We start from the raw sequence: 16,590 nt of genomic DNA, 5'->3' as shown, positions 1-16,590 counted from the left end.
TGCGCAGAAAGGCTGAAAAGAGGAAAGAGTACAGTGGCCACCTGAAAGAGAAAACTAACCATATATGAAAATGGTTCTCAAACACAGAGTTCTAATCTACAAGACCCTGCATGGGTTTCTCAGTCCCCATACCATACCATGAGGAGTAGCAGAATCCTACTTTCCTTTACTTGGGAATATAAATTTCAAACCAGCGTATTGGTAACATTACTGTTTAATTAATTATTTAATTGATCAAATTTATTGAGTGTTTATTACTATGTTTAGTCATTGTGTTTGGTTCTGGAGAACAATGACAGGAAAGAAAGACTACCCTTAGAACTCTACAGTTGAACCCATCCAAAGGAAAAGAATATGTTGTACAGTTTATGATACAGGTGTGCATGGAGTATTAAGCACAGAAGAGCCATGGCCAAATCCGTGTGGGTAGTTAGGAAAGGCTTGAAAGAAGATTTAGTGCTTACTGGGCTGCACATGTACTGAAATTGGAACTATACAGAGAAGATCAGCATGGCCCCTGTGCAAGGATGATGTGCAAATGCATGAAGCATTCCATACTCAAAAAAAGAAAAAGAAAAGAAAGAACACCTCACTGAAGTTGGAATATATTTTAAATATATAACTTTAGGAAAGAGAGAAACATATTTAGGAACTAAGATTGATTGGACTTTTTCTGGTTGGTGACATTGTATCTACTTGCAAAATGTCCAAGTTTGTATGAAGCTAAATGAGCATTTCCTACTTAGCTGTAGATGTTTTTCATGGGGAGATGTGGAAATGATTTGATATTTATTTTGGTTCCTTTATAAGGTTTTTGTTTTTTTTATTAATGGAAGTGGGGAATATGTTGGCATACATTTCGATATTATCTACTTAATACAATCATGTTAGGAAAAAAAGTTTGAGAAAATCTTATATATCCAGAAACTCACCTGCTGAAGGTCATAGACCAAGTTATTGTATATCAAAATGCTGAAGCAACTTTATACCAACCACTTGGCATGTATTACCGTTTCCTGTAATCTACAGGAATGAATGAGGAGGGAATTATTTAGATGACAAGCTGATTACTTTAGGAATGGAATAATTTTCTAAATTGTGGGTCAGATGTTGACCTTTTCTTTTTCTTTTCAAACAGCTGAGATCTTGCTGTGACTCTACTCATATGAATGAGCTTAAAGTGACTGTAATTCTACTTAGTGTATTAATTTTCATACCAATTCTCAATGTTGCCTTAAGAGCTGCTCACTTGTTCAAAATGTTGCTGGGTCTATGGTTTTTATTATGTGTTTTACAAAATGAGCTTTGAGTGTCTTAGATTCTTTTTTCTTTTTCTGTATGTACTCTGACCTTGAAAAGTCACTGTGTTTGGAAAGGATGAGACCATGATCTCACCCATTGGAATGGTTTGTAATCAGTTTTAAGGAACTACAAATTCATCTTCAAACTGTGTGTCCATCTTAGTCCATAGCAGTTGAAATTGTCATGCTGGTTGGAAATGCCACACACAAAGTACAACCAGATGTATCATATAGAAAAAGATCCAAGCCAATTACATACAGAGAGCGATGCTGCAGAAATTCATCCAAGTAGCCCTTTTAAATTCATCCATTTTCAAAATGTTCTCCCTAAACTCTAGCAGTGTGGAATGCACCTGTTCCTGGGCTTTTGTTCAAAATAATCTTTGGGCCTGGGGGGAGCTGATTTGTGGCACAAAAGGTCTTTAGATGAGCAGAGTCCCAGAAAATTTCCTTAGCTCTATAATTGAAGTGCATTCTCTCCCAAGTTGGGTAAGAGAAGAAGAGGAAGAAGAAGGAGAAAAAGCAACTTCTTACCTGTGTAGTGCCAGGTGCAACATAAATAAAGCAGCAAGTTGTTCTAATTCTTTCTTAAGATAATGGAACAGTAGCTGAGGTTAGGGTTATTATCACAGAGCTCAGATATGGACAGGACCTAGTGTTGCTTTTAAAAGAATTAAATTGCAGGCTTCAGACATAAGTATAGTACACTGTTAAAACTTTGCAGATACCTGAGTGTTGCCCACAAGGAGGCTTGCTGGCTGAGGCGGTTGATAGATGGGATAATGGAGCCTATAATAGCTACATTGCTAAATCCTTTCCATCCTGGGTTGGTAGTGACTGGAAAGTAGTTTAGTCCTTCAGATGGAAAATTGATCCTCTACGATGTGAATACCCTCTTTTCCCCCAAGCTTTCTTCCTGTCTGTCTTTAAACAACAACAACAACAACAAAAATCTGTCCTTTTCTCCATTTTTCTATCCTGGACTTTTAATGGCCCGTCTTCCCATTTTAGGGCTTTGTCTGCTTTAATTGGAGAGCCAGTCTGTAGTACACATCCACCCTGCATGCCTAGATTGCCTTCCCTGTACCTGGGGAATTGAGAAAGTGATGTTTTTGTTTTTGTTTTCATCCTTTTTAAGACTTCAAGGGTCTGCTGTGATTTCCTTATATGGGGCTCCATGCCTTGACTCAAGAAATACTGTCTTGGTTAATAGCCTTGCAGTTCAGAAAGGATTGCAAAATGTCCCAGCTCCCTGGGAAATCAACCTGGAGAAAGCCATTCCTGCAGCACAGGGAGCCCCTTTACTCATGGCCAAAGCCTCGGTGCTGCTACAAAGTAGATCCCTTTTTTGTGGCCCCTTGCCCATGACCCATGACCCCAGCCAAAGGCTCCATGACGCCTGGCCCATGCTACCCACGGAGGCCTCAGGTGGTAGAAACAAGTGAAGCTGCTTTTGGTCATTGTTAGCACGTGACACTAGAGAGCTGGCTTGTTCTGTAGGGCTACCCTTTATTTTCAACATGCTTGCTGTTTTAGCAGGGGGAAATAGCTCCAAACACTGGTTAGGAAAGAGGAGATGGAGATAAACCATGTGTAAAAATCAAACATGAATTTATAAAAACTTTATAAGGAAAACTGGCATGCTCTGCAGATTTTTCGAGCATTACTCACATCATTAGTAGCAATTAAGCTTTTTAACATTCAGAACCCACCAGAGGTCGATCAATAGTTGTAAAAATATCTTGTGTGATGGGGAAGGGGTGGAGGGCTGCGAAGGCAGGATCAATAGATAAAAGTTAACTTTGTGTTGATTAAAAGTTTTAAATGAGTCTGCTACCAGGAAATAAGTACCAATATTAGCATTTGCCACTTTTAAACAGAGTAAATGTTTTACACTTTTTATATGATTCAGTGGTATAACAGTTCTTCCTACCCTTTACCAAATCTGTAAATTACCATTTTTATCAGCATGTGGGATTTATTTTAGGGCTACAGCACATTTGTATTGCTGAAATGGAGACTCCAGATCTCAGGTGGGCGGTATGTTCTTTTAGTCATCGTGGTCATCATGTTCACCATAGCTCTTCCCCTGAAGCAGACAGACTTCTTGTATCTTATTTTTGTTTTCAACATGTGCCCTTTGAACGTATGGGAAAATTTGAAAATTTTTATCATTCATGATTTAAATAGAAAACTCACTCAAAACTATCATCTATAAGGGCACCCGGATGGCTCAGTCAGTTAAGCACCCAACTCTTATTTCAGCTCCTGTCATGAATCTCAGGGTTGTGAGATTGAGGCTCTGTGCTAGGTATGCAGCCTGCTTAAGATTCTCTCTCCCCCTCTACCTATGTCCTCCCAACCCCCCTCTTTCCCTCTCCCTCTCTCTCCTTAAAAAACATATTATTTATAAGAATAGCACATACGTGTGTATATGTGAACATATACAGGTGCATACACACATATGCTTATATGCTACTTTCTTTATGTGAAAAAAATCAGGGTATTTAAAAATTATTCTCTATAAATGTTATAAAACAGTAATGAATTTTATTTCACATGTGACACATGCAGTTGTATATTAAGCTCTAAAAGTCTTACAGTTTTGCCTATTCTAACTGGTACTGTAACTTTGTATGGTACATATTTATTTTGTTCTTTATTAATTGTTAACAGTTTTGGTTATGTGTTTTTATTTTTTATTGTTTATTTTTAATTTGGAAAAAGAAGAATGAGTTTGTTTAACTGGAGAAGAATGCTTAATGACTTAATTTAATGAAAACACTATGTAGAAGATATTTTTAGTATTTTGTTTTACACTAGTAAGTGACAGTGAATTGTGTAGCTCTTCCAAACTTTATATAGTTGTTTGTGTAGTATACATAGTATCTCTCTGTGGTCATGATAAAGACCAGCACTTTATAGCTCACTTATAAAAGTCACATGCATGGTTTTCACTTGTGGTATTAAACATAAGCCATGAAGAGATTCATGTATCAGGGCCCTCCAGTGTACTATGTAACAGATAACTATGTATTTGTTTCTATTTACAACCTCTACATTAATATGGCCTTGGCAACCTTGGCAACTTTTTTACTTGAAAGGTCATTGCTTGTCACAAGTTTCATCACAAACAAGGCCAGGTTATTTGTAATTTGCACTCTCAAAGAACAGAGCTACTGCCTTATTGGCTGGGGAATCTCCAGAATTATTACAACTGTAATTTACCTGTGTGTCTCCCTGTACACATGTTACTTTGTTGTGGTTGTTCATGCTGTTTTATTTGAAACCTGCACTTCTCTCTGGAGTTACAAATTGCCTTTCTTCATTTCTTTATTTTTGTGATTTTGATCTCCAGACACGTTATTCTACTTTGGCCACAGAGATGGGAACCCCAGTCAGGATTGTCTATTATACTACTGTTCCCCCAATTTACATGTTTATGTGACTGTTGTTGAAATCATGAATTAGGTTATTTATGATTTGGGCTAAGTATGAAACCTGCCATGATGAATTTAGCTAGTTGTTGCTTAACAAGCTGTTAGTTGTTGTTAGTTAGTTGCTTGCTGTAGCTAATTGTTGCTCTGGACTGCTCACATATACAATCTTCCTGGAATTCTGTGGCTCAGAAACGTTTCATCTTAAAGATAAGAGTGATTCTAACCTACCCATTTGCATGCTTTGAAAAGAGAAATGGCATGAAATATTCATGGTAAGGCTAAGGTTTATATTTCCTCATAGTGGGCAAACCAGTATGACATGTCAGTTTGCTGATACTAAACTCATTCATTCATATTAAGTTTTCAGATCCTGTGTAATGATAATTTTATTATTGGAGTTCATCAAGATCCAACTTGATGCTTGCCACTTGATAAGGTTTGAGGTGAACAGTGTCGGAAACCACACACTTGAGGAAACAAAAGCCTTTCAACATCTTTTTTTTTCTTTTCTTTTCTTTTCTGTCAGAATCAAAATTTCAGGCCTCTGGGAGAAACAACTTAAAAATACACCTGAAATTTCTACAAGACCTTGTGTTTTCTTTTCACATCTCCACAAGCAGTGTGTCACAGAACAGCATGAGCTTAAAAAGCTGGTTACTAAATCCTACTGCAGAATGCCAGATCTTTCAAAACTGCTTGACACATGTATATAGCTTACACGGAGTGAAAACGCAAGGGAAACATGGTCCTTTTGAGGGCATAAAGGCAATTGTGTAGTATTTTCTTGCTTTGCTTTCCCTTTGTCCAGTAGCTTCTCTCAAGCTTCCCATGCCTCACCATGAACAATAGAACCAACCACTCAGTTCTCTTTCTGGCCAGCCTCACCAAGCGTAATGAAAGAAAATGTCCATCTTCTTTAATATAGTTGATGAACAATTGGTTGATGCTTTGTTTGCATAAGCAGAACTCACTCTGCAAAGTGTTTTCCTTGCTGAAGGCATCGCTGATGTGTTATTTGAACGGTGTTGTGGAGCGGGTCTCAGAACACACATTTGTTCCAGTGAGTGTGGTTATAAACATCCACTAGTAGAGACTAGGGTATTGTAAAGCCTAATCTCTTCACACATTATTTTTGTATCGGGATATTTTTAATATGCTCGCTGACTATGCCCATATGCTTGGAAATCTCTGTCCTGTACATTGCCTTCTGATTGCTTACCAACAAATAAGATAATGCTGGCCAGGCAGAAAGAGGACAATAGATGATGCTTTCTTTCTGTTCACACAAAAGCCAACCAGAGGAGCCACTCCTTAAGTAACAAGCCTGCATGTTATCTTCCAGCCCTCCAAATGAATGCGAAGACTCTGTTATTTTAGGAAATTAGTGTGGAGTCAAAGTCTGCCATTGGTTTTCAGCTCTCAGAGAAAATTGATAGCTTGTTTTTAAGAGACATTCTTCACTCAGAATATGCCTATTACACAGTATTGTATAACACAAAGGGGAGCAGAGGTCTGCAAGTGCCAAAGTAGGTTACTTAGTGAATGCCACCAATGCTAGGATAAACCATTTTCGGGTGCTTTGTAAAGTTAGAGGCATTTCGTTGTCTATTTTGAGCAGAGCTACTTTGATTTTTAAAGGGCAGATCTAGAAGGTAAGCCAAAAACTGTCAGTGAGAAGCTGAAACATCCACATGGGCTTGGTCTGCACAGCACAATATATACAACCAGTATCTGATTTTGCTGAGAGGCAACAATCAGTAGATGACCCGCCAGCCAATGTGTTTAGCCAGAAGGAGTGAAGTTGCTCTATAGAATATAATTAACCCGGGTAAAAATGCCTTTTTCTAATAACTGAGGTAAAATGGGTTATCTCATAGCCCATTCAAGTAGTTCTTAGCTTTGGGGTTTATTCTTTCGATGAGGTTTGCCGTTCCCACCATCTGTGGGCAGAGGAGAGCTGTCTGTGGCTAGCTGGGCCTAGTGTCAACCAGTCCCGGTTCAAAATTTAACTGTCATCCTTTAACAAAAGGGGAATCAGCTATATTGTAAGTCTGTTGCTAGACTAAAATATGTAACTGCTGAAAAATTCACCAGCACAGCCAATTCTCAAGAACCTGCCCACTTCTGTGAATTATTGTAATAAATTTTTATTGGCTTGTCTACATTACTCCTGGTCTCCTGAGCAGCCTGGCTTCCCGATGTTTGCCGGATACACAAGGGATGCAGACTGGTCTCTCATGTTGGTATTTGCCAGACCTCATCAGGAAGACTGGCAAGAGTTGTCTCTCAGTTTTGGACCATTCTAAAGCCATAATCACAATTTAAGGTGCTTGACTATTTGGGGCTGATAAGAGCAAATAGATGCCTCTTTTCTCACACTTGAGAAAATTGCCATTGACTTTTGAAAAATTACATAACATGTTTCTAAGTCCATCCTTAAGAATAAAAATTAGGGGGTCGCCTGGGTGGCTCAGTGGTTGAGCATCTGCCTTCGGTTCAGGTCGTGATCCCGGGGTCCTAGGATCGAGTTCCTCATTGGGCTCCTGAGATGGAGCCTGCTTCTCCCTCTGCCCATGTCTCTGCCTCTCTGTGTGTGTCACAGATGAATGAATGAATGTATGAATGAATAAATAAATCTTAAAAAAAAAAAAAGATGGAAATGTGTTGAGCGGCCCCGCGATAGCCATAACTCCTCTCTTGCTAACCAGTTTGCATTCCCTCCTGCAGCCGAGCTCCCGGGCAGCAGTGCAGAGCGGCAGGCACTCGGTGTCGGTGGAGGTGCAGATGCAGCGCCAGCGACAGGAGGAGCGCGACGGCTTCCAGCAGGCCCAGCGCCAGTACAGCTCGCTGCCCCGGTACGACGCCCCTGCCCCAGGCCCCGGCCTCCGGCCCTTTGCAGAATTGCACAGGCTTCTCCCGCCCACGCACGGTAGTCCTACAAGGAACCGGGGCTTGCAGGCTGGCAGCCTGGCTCTGCCTGCGCGGCCGCGCACTGTGTGGCAAGAGGACCGCAAAGAAAAGGTGTTGGAGGAGCAAACCTAGAGCTCCCCAGCTGTGAGCAAGATGCTCTGAGTACTAGGCTGAGGGCTCATGTCTGGGATCCGGAAGACATGGGAAGCTAGCTCCTATTTTGCCTGGCTGTAGGGTAATGAGGTATCTGGTAGTGTGTAAATCTAGGGCTCTATGAAAGGGCGGGTGACTGCTCCGGGGCCTGTACTCATGCTGGGGTCACTCCTGCTGTCCTGCTTTCCTGCCATCCTTGCTTTTGCTGGGTGCTGATCCTTAGAGTCCCAGGGATGCCACCTCATTAGCTGACAAGTAAGTCAGAGGGTCTCTCCACCAGGCTCCCCACAGGGAGGTAGCTCTGCCCTGGGGATTTTCTGCCCAGGTCCTGGACAGTGCTCAGGTGACACTGAAATGATAGCCATTGTTCCACCTTAAGTATTTCCTCTGTGCACAAGAAAGAATAAAAGTATTTAAAAACATTCATCTTCCCAAACTTCCCACAAGGCCCTCCTCTAATCACGATTCTTATAGACGTTTGTTCTATTTCAAAACCAGGTGACAAAAACCTTTTGGGTGGGGGGAAAAATATGCCTACCGTGTTTGTATTTGGGTGGATCGCTTGGAATGTGAGCAGAGCAATGTGTGGCGGCAAATGCCTCTCTGTGTAAATTTGGCCGATGTAAACATGGTCTTGATTTGCTTCTAATTTTTCAGAATGATGAGTCCCTTTAAATATTAAATAATCACTATAATAACCATAAGGGACTTCGCTCTGCTGATGTAGCTCAGACAAGAGAATGAGGAGAGGAATGAAAATCAGTACACCAGGCTGAGTACCATTACTATAGTAATTGTGATCGCAGTATTACTAGTAGTGTATTGTTCATTCAGTTGTTCTTTTTTAATCCATAAAGCTGTATCTCCTTAGAAAACTGTATTTTTTTTCTTTTAAATAGGAGAATTGCTTTTTCTTTTAAATAGAATATTTTTGCAGCCCACTCTAGGTAAGAGTCAATGAAGTTTGGGTCTGGACAGAGCCTTGGACATCATGTTGTCCTACAAGGAAGCAGCTCAGTGAGATTAAGTAACTTCTCCCAAGGTCACACAGCTTGTATGTAATTCTGCCAGAATTCAAGCCCAAAGCTGCCCATGTCCTGAACCCTAATTTTATTTTATTTTTTTTTAATTTTTATTTATTTATGATAGTCACACAGAGAGAGAGAGAGAGAGAGAGAGAGAGAGGCAGAGACACAGGCAGAAGGAGAAGCAGGCTCCATGCACTGGGAGCCCGACGTGGGATTCGATCCCGGGTCTCCAGGATCGCGCCCCGGGCCAAAGGCAGGCGCTAAACCGCTGCGCCACCCAGGGTTCCCTGAACCCTAATTTTATAAGGCTCGTTGCTACCATGGATTTGGGTTCCCAAGCCTGGAATTTTAACTGATATAGGTATAAAGTTCTCTTTGTGCTCTCCTGCCCTTAGCATTTGGAAGAAGGCCACTGTATGAATCAGCTCAATGCATCAAATGCAAAACACTTCAAGGATTCTGCATAAAGAATGTAGAAAAGCCCCCCACCTCCCCCACCCCCGTGTGCCTTGCTTTCCAGCAGAAAGATGAGTGTAATCACGTGGGTGAATTGACGTAGCTGGTGGGCAGTAGCATACCCTGGCCCATGTGGATGGCATTGCCTGTGTAGGCACTGTCATAAGGTTTTATTGGCAAATTGTTAGGCATCATAAATTCTTGTGTTTGAGAGTGTAAGAAGTGACGGGGAAATATCAGAAAGTGTATGTAGATGGCAGAGTTGGGAAATGCTCAGGGCTGAGGGAGGTGAGGGGGTGTGAGAGATGGGGGCCGAGGGCCCGGAAGGCCACACACCCGGTGCAAGAGGAGCCGCTAGGGTCCCAGTCCTGAGAAGAGGACAAGGATGGAGTGGTGCTTCTGCAGACTTTCTTCTGGCCGTGTTCCCAGGAGGCCCACTATTCCAGATGGACCCCCTGGGTTCCCCACCTCCTCCTCTAAGCTGCCTGTCTCACCCTCTCCCTTCTGGAGCACCCAGCAGAAGGGTCTGATTCACTGAGAGGGTGGCTGCCGTCAGGAACAGAATCTCCCTGTGGGTTCACCAGAGCCCCCTGATCACTAGGCATTGTATCCAGCGTCAATGTGAGAAAAACAGAAATTCCAAAGAGTGGTAGTTTCAGGCAAGAGGGCTGGTAAGCCTCTCACAGCCTGTCCTCTTGTGTCAGAGAACAGTTTCTCGATAAGGGTAGAGATTGTGAGGGAAGTGGAACTTTGCACCCAGCTCGGTTCCCTGTAGAGCAGCACCATCGACCCAGGCTGGGCGCAGAGATCTGGGGGGAAGTAAAGGCACCAAGCAGGAGCTCGGAGGGAGACTGAAACAGCTTCCATGGGCTTGAGTCAAACCCACATTTCTGACATGACATATTCTTCAGAGATACTTGACCTCTGCCTTTCAGATGTTGACAATTAGCAGAGTTACGTCTAAACAAGCTGGTGTGACATTTGATACCAAAAAGATTTCCTGCACAACAGAAGTTCTCTTGCAAAGTAAAGCATAAAATCAAATGGCCATTCCTTGTTATCAGTAGCACTAGATAAGGTGGTTTGAATCAGAGGGATGTATACACGCCAGAGTGGTTTGTAAGTCCTCACTGTAACCAGCAAACCTATAGACAGAATTCAAGTTCCATTCTGACGCGTCCATAAGAAACGCTAGTCAGGTAGTAACACTCCTTTGGAAGGAGAGACTCGAGTGGACCCCTCTTAACTCTCAATCATGCTAGATTTCTTTTTTAAATTTTTTATTCCTAAATTAGTCATCCTTTTTTTTTTCTTTTTAACTTTCTTTTTTTAATCCTTTTAACATTTCTAGATTAGGTCTTAGTGTTCAAAAGGCTTCTCTAAAACCGAGTTAGAAGTATGTTCAGTCATAGTCATGGACAGGGAGACTTATTTAAGATTTTTTATTAAATATATATTTTTTCTTTTTCTGCTGTCTTTCCATTTCCTCTTCATCTTTCCTTTTTTTTTTTTTTTTAAGATTTTTATTTATTTATTCATGATAGACATAGAGAGAGAGAGAGAGAGAGGCAGAGACACAGGCAGAGGGAGAAGCAGGCTCCATGCAGGGAGCCCGATGTGGGACTCGATCTTGGGACTCCAGGACTGCACCCTGGGCCAAAGACAGGCGCTAAACCGTTGAGCCACCCAGGCGTCCCCATCTTTTCTTCTCCCATGGCTTCATGTCTCTTGGTGGCTGACTGCCCTGCTCCACTCACTTCACTTCCCCTCTGTCTTCCACACCTGGACATGCTCTCCCAACCAGGCCCATTTATTATGTCTCTAAGCTGCTTGTCAGTGTGTCAGCTTTGGTCTTCATGTCTTTCTTCATCCTTCTGTGTCTTCCTCACCTCAGTGACTAAATGGCTTTCCCAAGGCATTGGGTCTTTGACGTAAGCCCTCTACGTCATGATGGCCTTCAGGCCCTGTTGGAAGTGGTTATAATGATTAAGTGAGAGTTGTGACCAAACCTGGGTATTTCTTTGAGTGGATTCAGCAAACTTTGGTGGGCTCATTCCAGGACCAAACAAACCTGTGTGTTGGTTATAAAGGAATTCAGTGAAAGGAAACTGACATTTTGTTGCCACTATTATTATTTGTGGGTTTCGACTCAGCAGTCCCGGGACAGTCAAAAGATTATTTCTGATCTCTGAGGAAGTGGGCCTGCCTTCACTTAGTGATGCTTCCTCAGTTATTCTTTCATGCCCTTCCCTGCATCTTGATCTCGGCCCAATCCTTTTGACAAAGGACAGAAAGCAAATATTTTTGCTTATTTTTCCCCCTTGGTCACAAAGATGCCCCCAAAACCCAGAGGCTCAGCTTTGAGGGCAAAGTGGCTCTGTCTCCAGACTGCTCTCCCAACACCCCTTAGTCAACCATGCACTGTGTGCCATGCTTTTCTACGCAGTTAACATGTCCTGTTTCGTTCATTTCTTCCCATCCCCTGTGAGGTTAGGTGTCTTGCCTCTTTCACAGATGAGACAGTTTGGGCCCAAACAGCATAACCATCCCAGGGCTCCTCAGCTGGTGAGTGGCAGACAGGACTGGAATCTCTGTCCACCTGATCCTAAGCCTAGTGTACAACACTCGTTGTCTGCTGTTTTCTCAAGTTTATCTATGATCTGCTCATTTCTCAGCCTCTCTTTCATCAGGAGCTTATTGATATCACTGGTTTCCTTACCAAAGAAGTGTGTGTGCATGCGTGTACATGTGTATGTGTGCACATGTATATGTGTGTATGTGTGCACATACCGATGTGGGTATACTTTCCCCACATGTCTTCATGTGTCAGGCAAGTCCACTTTCTTCCCTCTGGCCTGCTTAATTTGAAGGAAATTTTAACGATAAGAAATTCCTTCTCTCACATCGTCCTAATCTCTATCCCTAACAGAACTTTAGTCACTTCTCAATGTGTTTAAATAAAAAAGACCCTGTCTTCCTGAGATGATTCAGAATTCAGCTTATGGTGCATGAGTACCATGGAGTGGAGCCTCGGGCTTTATAGAGTCGGGGCTTGGGAGAGTAGGGGTTAGTGGATCTCAGTAGGCTAAAGATGAAAAAGAGGTGACACTTCTGTGGCCTATTTCTGGTTATCTTTAAATTGATAACTAACCCATGAAGGAATTCCACTTTTGTTGCTGGAACATCACTAACAAGTTCGTTGTTTTAATTAAAGTTTCATGATTAATGTCAAATCCCTGGTTTCATGCTGGCATGCTCCATCATTCGTGTCCCTGGGCAGATTAATTTATGACTTTTTAAGTGAAGATAATCAGTGCTTTAGGCAAATAAACTATTCCATCAAATCCAAGGATTCTTGCCTGGGCTCAGTGTACAAATGGTCTGATTCCCATGAAAAGAGAACTGGATAGAGATACTGGGGACCACTCAATTAATCACAGTCATATCCGGAGATGATGCTGGACGTTAGTTCATTTTCCTTATTGAAAATATCCCTGGCTGCATTTTAGGCCGTGTGGAAAATAGGCAGATTTCATCCAAACCATATTGACGGCACTTCTGAATGTTCAAATATGCAAATTGCTCCACCCCCGTGGAAGCTCTGTGGCTGCATAGACCTTCTTTTCCCTTCACAGGAGTCTTCCTGAACATTCCGTCATGTCGTGTGTGTGTGGATGTAAGAGGCTGAGCAGTACATAGTGCCGCCAAATGATTTTCTTATTGATAAATGGAGCAATATATTTTGTTTTATTACTCAATTCTCCCTTCCTCTCTTTCATTTTTAAGGCAAAATATTAGGACATGTCTTCCTTTCTGGCACAAAATTGTTTTACTTTATCATAGCCAATCTTATTGTAAATTCATAAAAGCATCTAGGGACTGGATAGTAAATTAAAGATGTTTCAGAACAATAATGTTTCCTGAAAATGATGTGCAACTTTATTGCAGAAATGATAAGACTTTGAAATTTCTATATGGCTCTGATTTATTTCCCTATCCTGGGGTGACAGAAAGTAGGTTAAGTAGGTCGCCCCAGCCCTCCGCAAGACTGTGGTGTGTAGGAAGATAGTGCCGGCTCTGCTGCCTTTCAGGCTCTACGGTCCTGATGGGCATGTATTCTGAAGAGTGTCGGTTCCTGACATATATGTCTCGGCAGCCAGGGCTTGAAGGGATTGCCTGTTGCATTTTTAATCATATGGGAGTCCAGACTTAGATCCTTCATAGCTGAGCTCACCCTGTAATCCATTATGTACACTTCAGATTAGCTACTGTCTTAGGCATTATGGTGGCAGCTGTGTAAAATATTTGCTGTGCTTGTTTAGGATTGCATTGTAAGGTTCCAAAACGAGCAGTTAGGGCTGGGGTTGGAGCTGCAGCTTGCTAATACCCTGGACAGCATCTTGCCAATGCATCGAAATCGCAGGAGGTACTGTCACCCGAAGGTTCTGGTAGGCTGTGTCTACCCACACACAGCCTGAGGACTCCCTTTTTGGGCAGCCTGGAATCCCTCAGTTCTCTCTCCTCCTTCTGCCATTGTTTGCTGCTCACAGTCCTGTCTCCTTCTTCCAGCCCCGTTTCTGTGGCCAACGCAGGACGCATAACACCGGGACTAGAGAAATCCAAATGCACTTCCCCTTGGCCACCCCCACCCTGCTCCCTCATTTCTTCCTTTGTCTCTCTCTCCTTCTCCCAATCCTCATATACTAACCTTTGGGGTTTGCCTTCTAGGCAAAGCAGGAAAAATGCCAGCTCTGTGTCCCAGGATTCCTGGGAGCAGAACTACCCCCCCGGCGAAGGCTTCCAGAGTGCCAAGGAGAACCCCAGGTACTCCAGCTACCAAGGATCCCGGAACGGCTACCTGGGCGGGCACGGCTTCAATGCCAGGGTGATGCTGGAGACGCAGGAGCTCCTGCGCCAGGAGCAGAGGCGGAAGGAACAGCAGATGAAGAAGCAGCCTCCTCTCCTTCCAGAGGGACTGCACAACTATGACTCATACAAGAAAGGCCAGGACCCCACTTACACCCCGCCCAAGGGGCCATTCCGGCAGGACGTGCCCCCCTCCCCTTCTCAGGTCGCTAGGCTGAACAGGATCCAGACTCCTGAGAAAGGGAAACCCTTCTATTCCTGAGCAGGAGAAGAGCGGAGGCTTCATGTCATGCAATAAAGGACATTTTCGTATGAAGACTTGTATTTTGGGAGTTTTTTTAAAACCTTGATGGTACTATGGAGTATTTCTGTTGTCGGTATCAGTGCCTTTAAGCAGTACGGGCAAAGAAATGGAAGGCCTTAATGTCTTTGCCGCTCCGTCTCGAGTGTCTATTTCATGGAAGGATTTCCCGCCATCCGACAATCACCTGTTCAAGGCCTTGTGCGCTCTGCGTCCTCTGGAGTGCCGGGAAGGTGGCCCCCCCGCCCTGCGGCGCCCCGGCTTCGCGTTACGGCCCCGCCAACCTGTGGCCAAGTGGAGGATGGTATCTTCCCCTCTTCTTCCCCTTTCAGTTTGAGGTGAGGTTACATCCCAGTGTCTGGTGGATCCCAGGGGGTGACACACACCAGAAATTGGGGCTCTCTGGTGCTTCACAGCACAGTCATTTATAGTACTTTGTCATCAGTAAGGTTCTCTCCCTTCTCTCTCAGCTCCTTGCCACAGGAAGGTTCCTTTATTCTGTTGAAGAAGCCGAGCCATATCCGACACTGTCTGGTTATCATGGAGGTCCGTTTGCAACTGCCTTATAACTTGACATTACCAATAAAGTGATCAGTCTGGTCTGCGTTTATAAATACACTTGTTCAGTCGTGTTCCTGACATGTGTGTTGAGTCAGCGCAGCTGTGTGTGGGGCATGTGGGCGAGGGAGCGCCTCCTGGTTGGGGAAGGAGGGAGCCTGCCCACCGGCCCCGTGTCTATCGTGATGTGGGAGGTGGTAGCTAAGGAAGAATTCTCCCAGGATGAGCTTCTGGCCCACAACATCCCAGTAATTATTTTAATTAGCTTTCATTTGACAGGTTGGCAGGAAGGGCATAGAGTGGGACAAAGATAAATCAGACAGTCGTTTTGGGATTCTCAAAACTCCTCTGCTCTCTGCGGTTTTTAAAGTCAGTTGGAAATGACATTAGTCTAGTGCATCCACATGCTGTCTCTGTGCCTGGTGATGCCATCATGCTACTAAATAATTCTGCCGTGAGACAAAGAAGACAAGGGAAAAGCTGTTAGATCGCACAGGGAACATTCTGGTGCCCCCGACAGTGGTCCCAAAAGATTGCTCTCATGTCAATAATGTGAGGTATGTGTGGGTCACAAGGACCTCGATTCCTCCCATGTTTTCAGCTGTCAGTCTGAACGCCGTGTATTGTAAACCATGGCTGGGTTGCTAAAGTGCCTGCAAATCCTGATGTGAAAAAAAGCTTGAGATGAAATCTCAGCATACCATGTATTAACAAAAAAAAAAAAAGAAAAAAAAAAAGAAAAAAGAAAACAAACAAACAAAAAAAGACATGTACTGATATGCCTATTTTTTTTTTTTTTTACTGGCACATTGTATTTTTGTGTCCCGCTTGTTTTTAGAAAATACATGAAGTGTCCACACGTACCTATGTCTCTTTTGCATCTCTGTGTAAAGGTTCTCTGTGTTCATAATGTGTGGCGATATTAAATGGTGTTACCAATTTGGACGACAGTGGCTCTTTCTCACGGCCTTCCGTGAGCTGTGAGAAAGAGCCTTCCCTGTACATATGAGACTTCTAATAAAAGGCATATTTCTTCCTGTTCTTTCTTGTGTCTGTACTGTGTTCCTGTGGAAACTCCTAGCTGGGTGTCTTTTTTTAAGTATGTTAGCAGATGTGATTTTTTTTTTTTCATATTTAGAAGAAGTCGAAAGAAAGTTTCCTTCTATCTGTCTGTGTGCAGACATGGAAGTGGGTGATTGAGTGCTTACCTGAACACCTGAGGAGAGACAGGATAGGAAAGAAAGACCCTGAAGACCCAGGCTGCTGAAAGAAGCCCAGGGAATTCAGAATTGAAGGAGCCAATACTCGAGAGCTAAATAAAAGAAAAATGATACAGAAAGCCACATCATATTCCTATTATTGTCCTTTGCTCCCTCTGGGTCACTTCAGTGAGCCAATGTTTTGAGGGAGTTCCAGCCTTGCATACTGCAAGCCCAAAGTAAGGTCCAGATTCTTTTCCACTTCTAATACCAATCAGTCCTTATTTCCCAAATTACAAAATAAAACCCTGCTGTTCTTTTAGATTCATTAATATGTATTTGGTGCTTTGAAGGCATAAAGGGCATCAAATCCCCAGG

General features: G+C 43.0%; 1 protein-coding gene and 1 non-coding gene across 28 annotated transcripts in view; both read left to right on the top strand.

Annotated features, from left to right (window-relative positions):
• The window catches only part of PARD3 (par-3 family cell polarity regulator), a 649,441-nt gene extending 633,386 nt beyond the window's left edge, over positions 1–16,055 (top strand). For all 27 annotated transcript variants that reach the window (XR_012030741.1, XM_072825188.1, XM_072825191.1 and 24 more), the window contains 2 exons: positions 7,469–7,596; positions 14,017–16,055. Coding sequence is in view for 26 of the 27 variants with exons in the window: in XM_072825188.1 (XP_072681289.1) it covers positions 7,469–7,596; positions 14,017–14,416 (528 nt within the window). In the remaining variant the exon portion in view is untranslated. The remainder of the gene's footprint in view (positions 1–7,468; positions 7,597–14,016) is intronic.
• Positions 457–562, top strand: LOC140634591 (U6 spliceosomal RNA). The gene has a single exon (XR_012032015.1). It is a non-coding gene; the product is annotated as a U6 spliceosomal RNA (small nuclear RNA).
• Positions 16,056–16,590: the final 535 nt, after the last annotated feature.

The sequence above is a fragment of the Canis lupus genome, chromosome 5 (assembly GCF_048164855.1).
Source record: "Canis lupus baileyi chromosome 5, mCanLup2.hap1, whole genome shotgun sequence".
In the NCBI taxonomy this organism is placed as follows: domain Eukaryota; kingdom Metazoa; phylum Chordata; class Mammalia; order Carnivora; family Canidae; genus Canis; species Canis lupus.
Note: the sequence above shows the minus strand (reverse complement) of the source record. Positions and strands in the feature narration are given on the sequence as shown.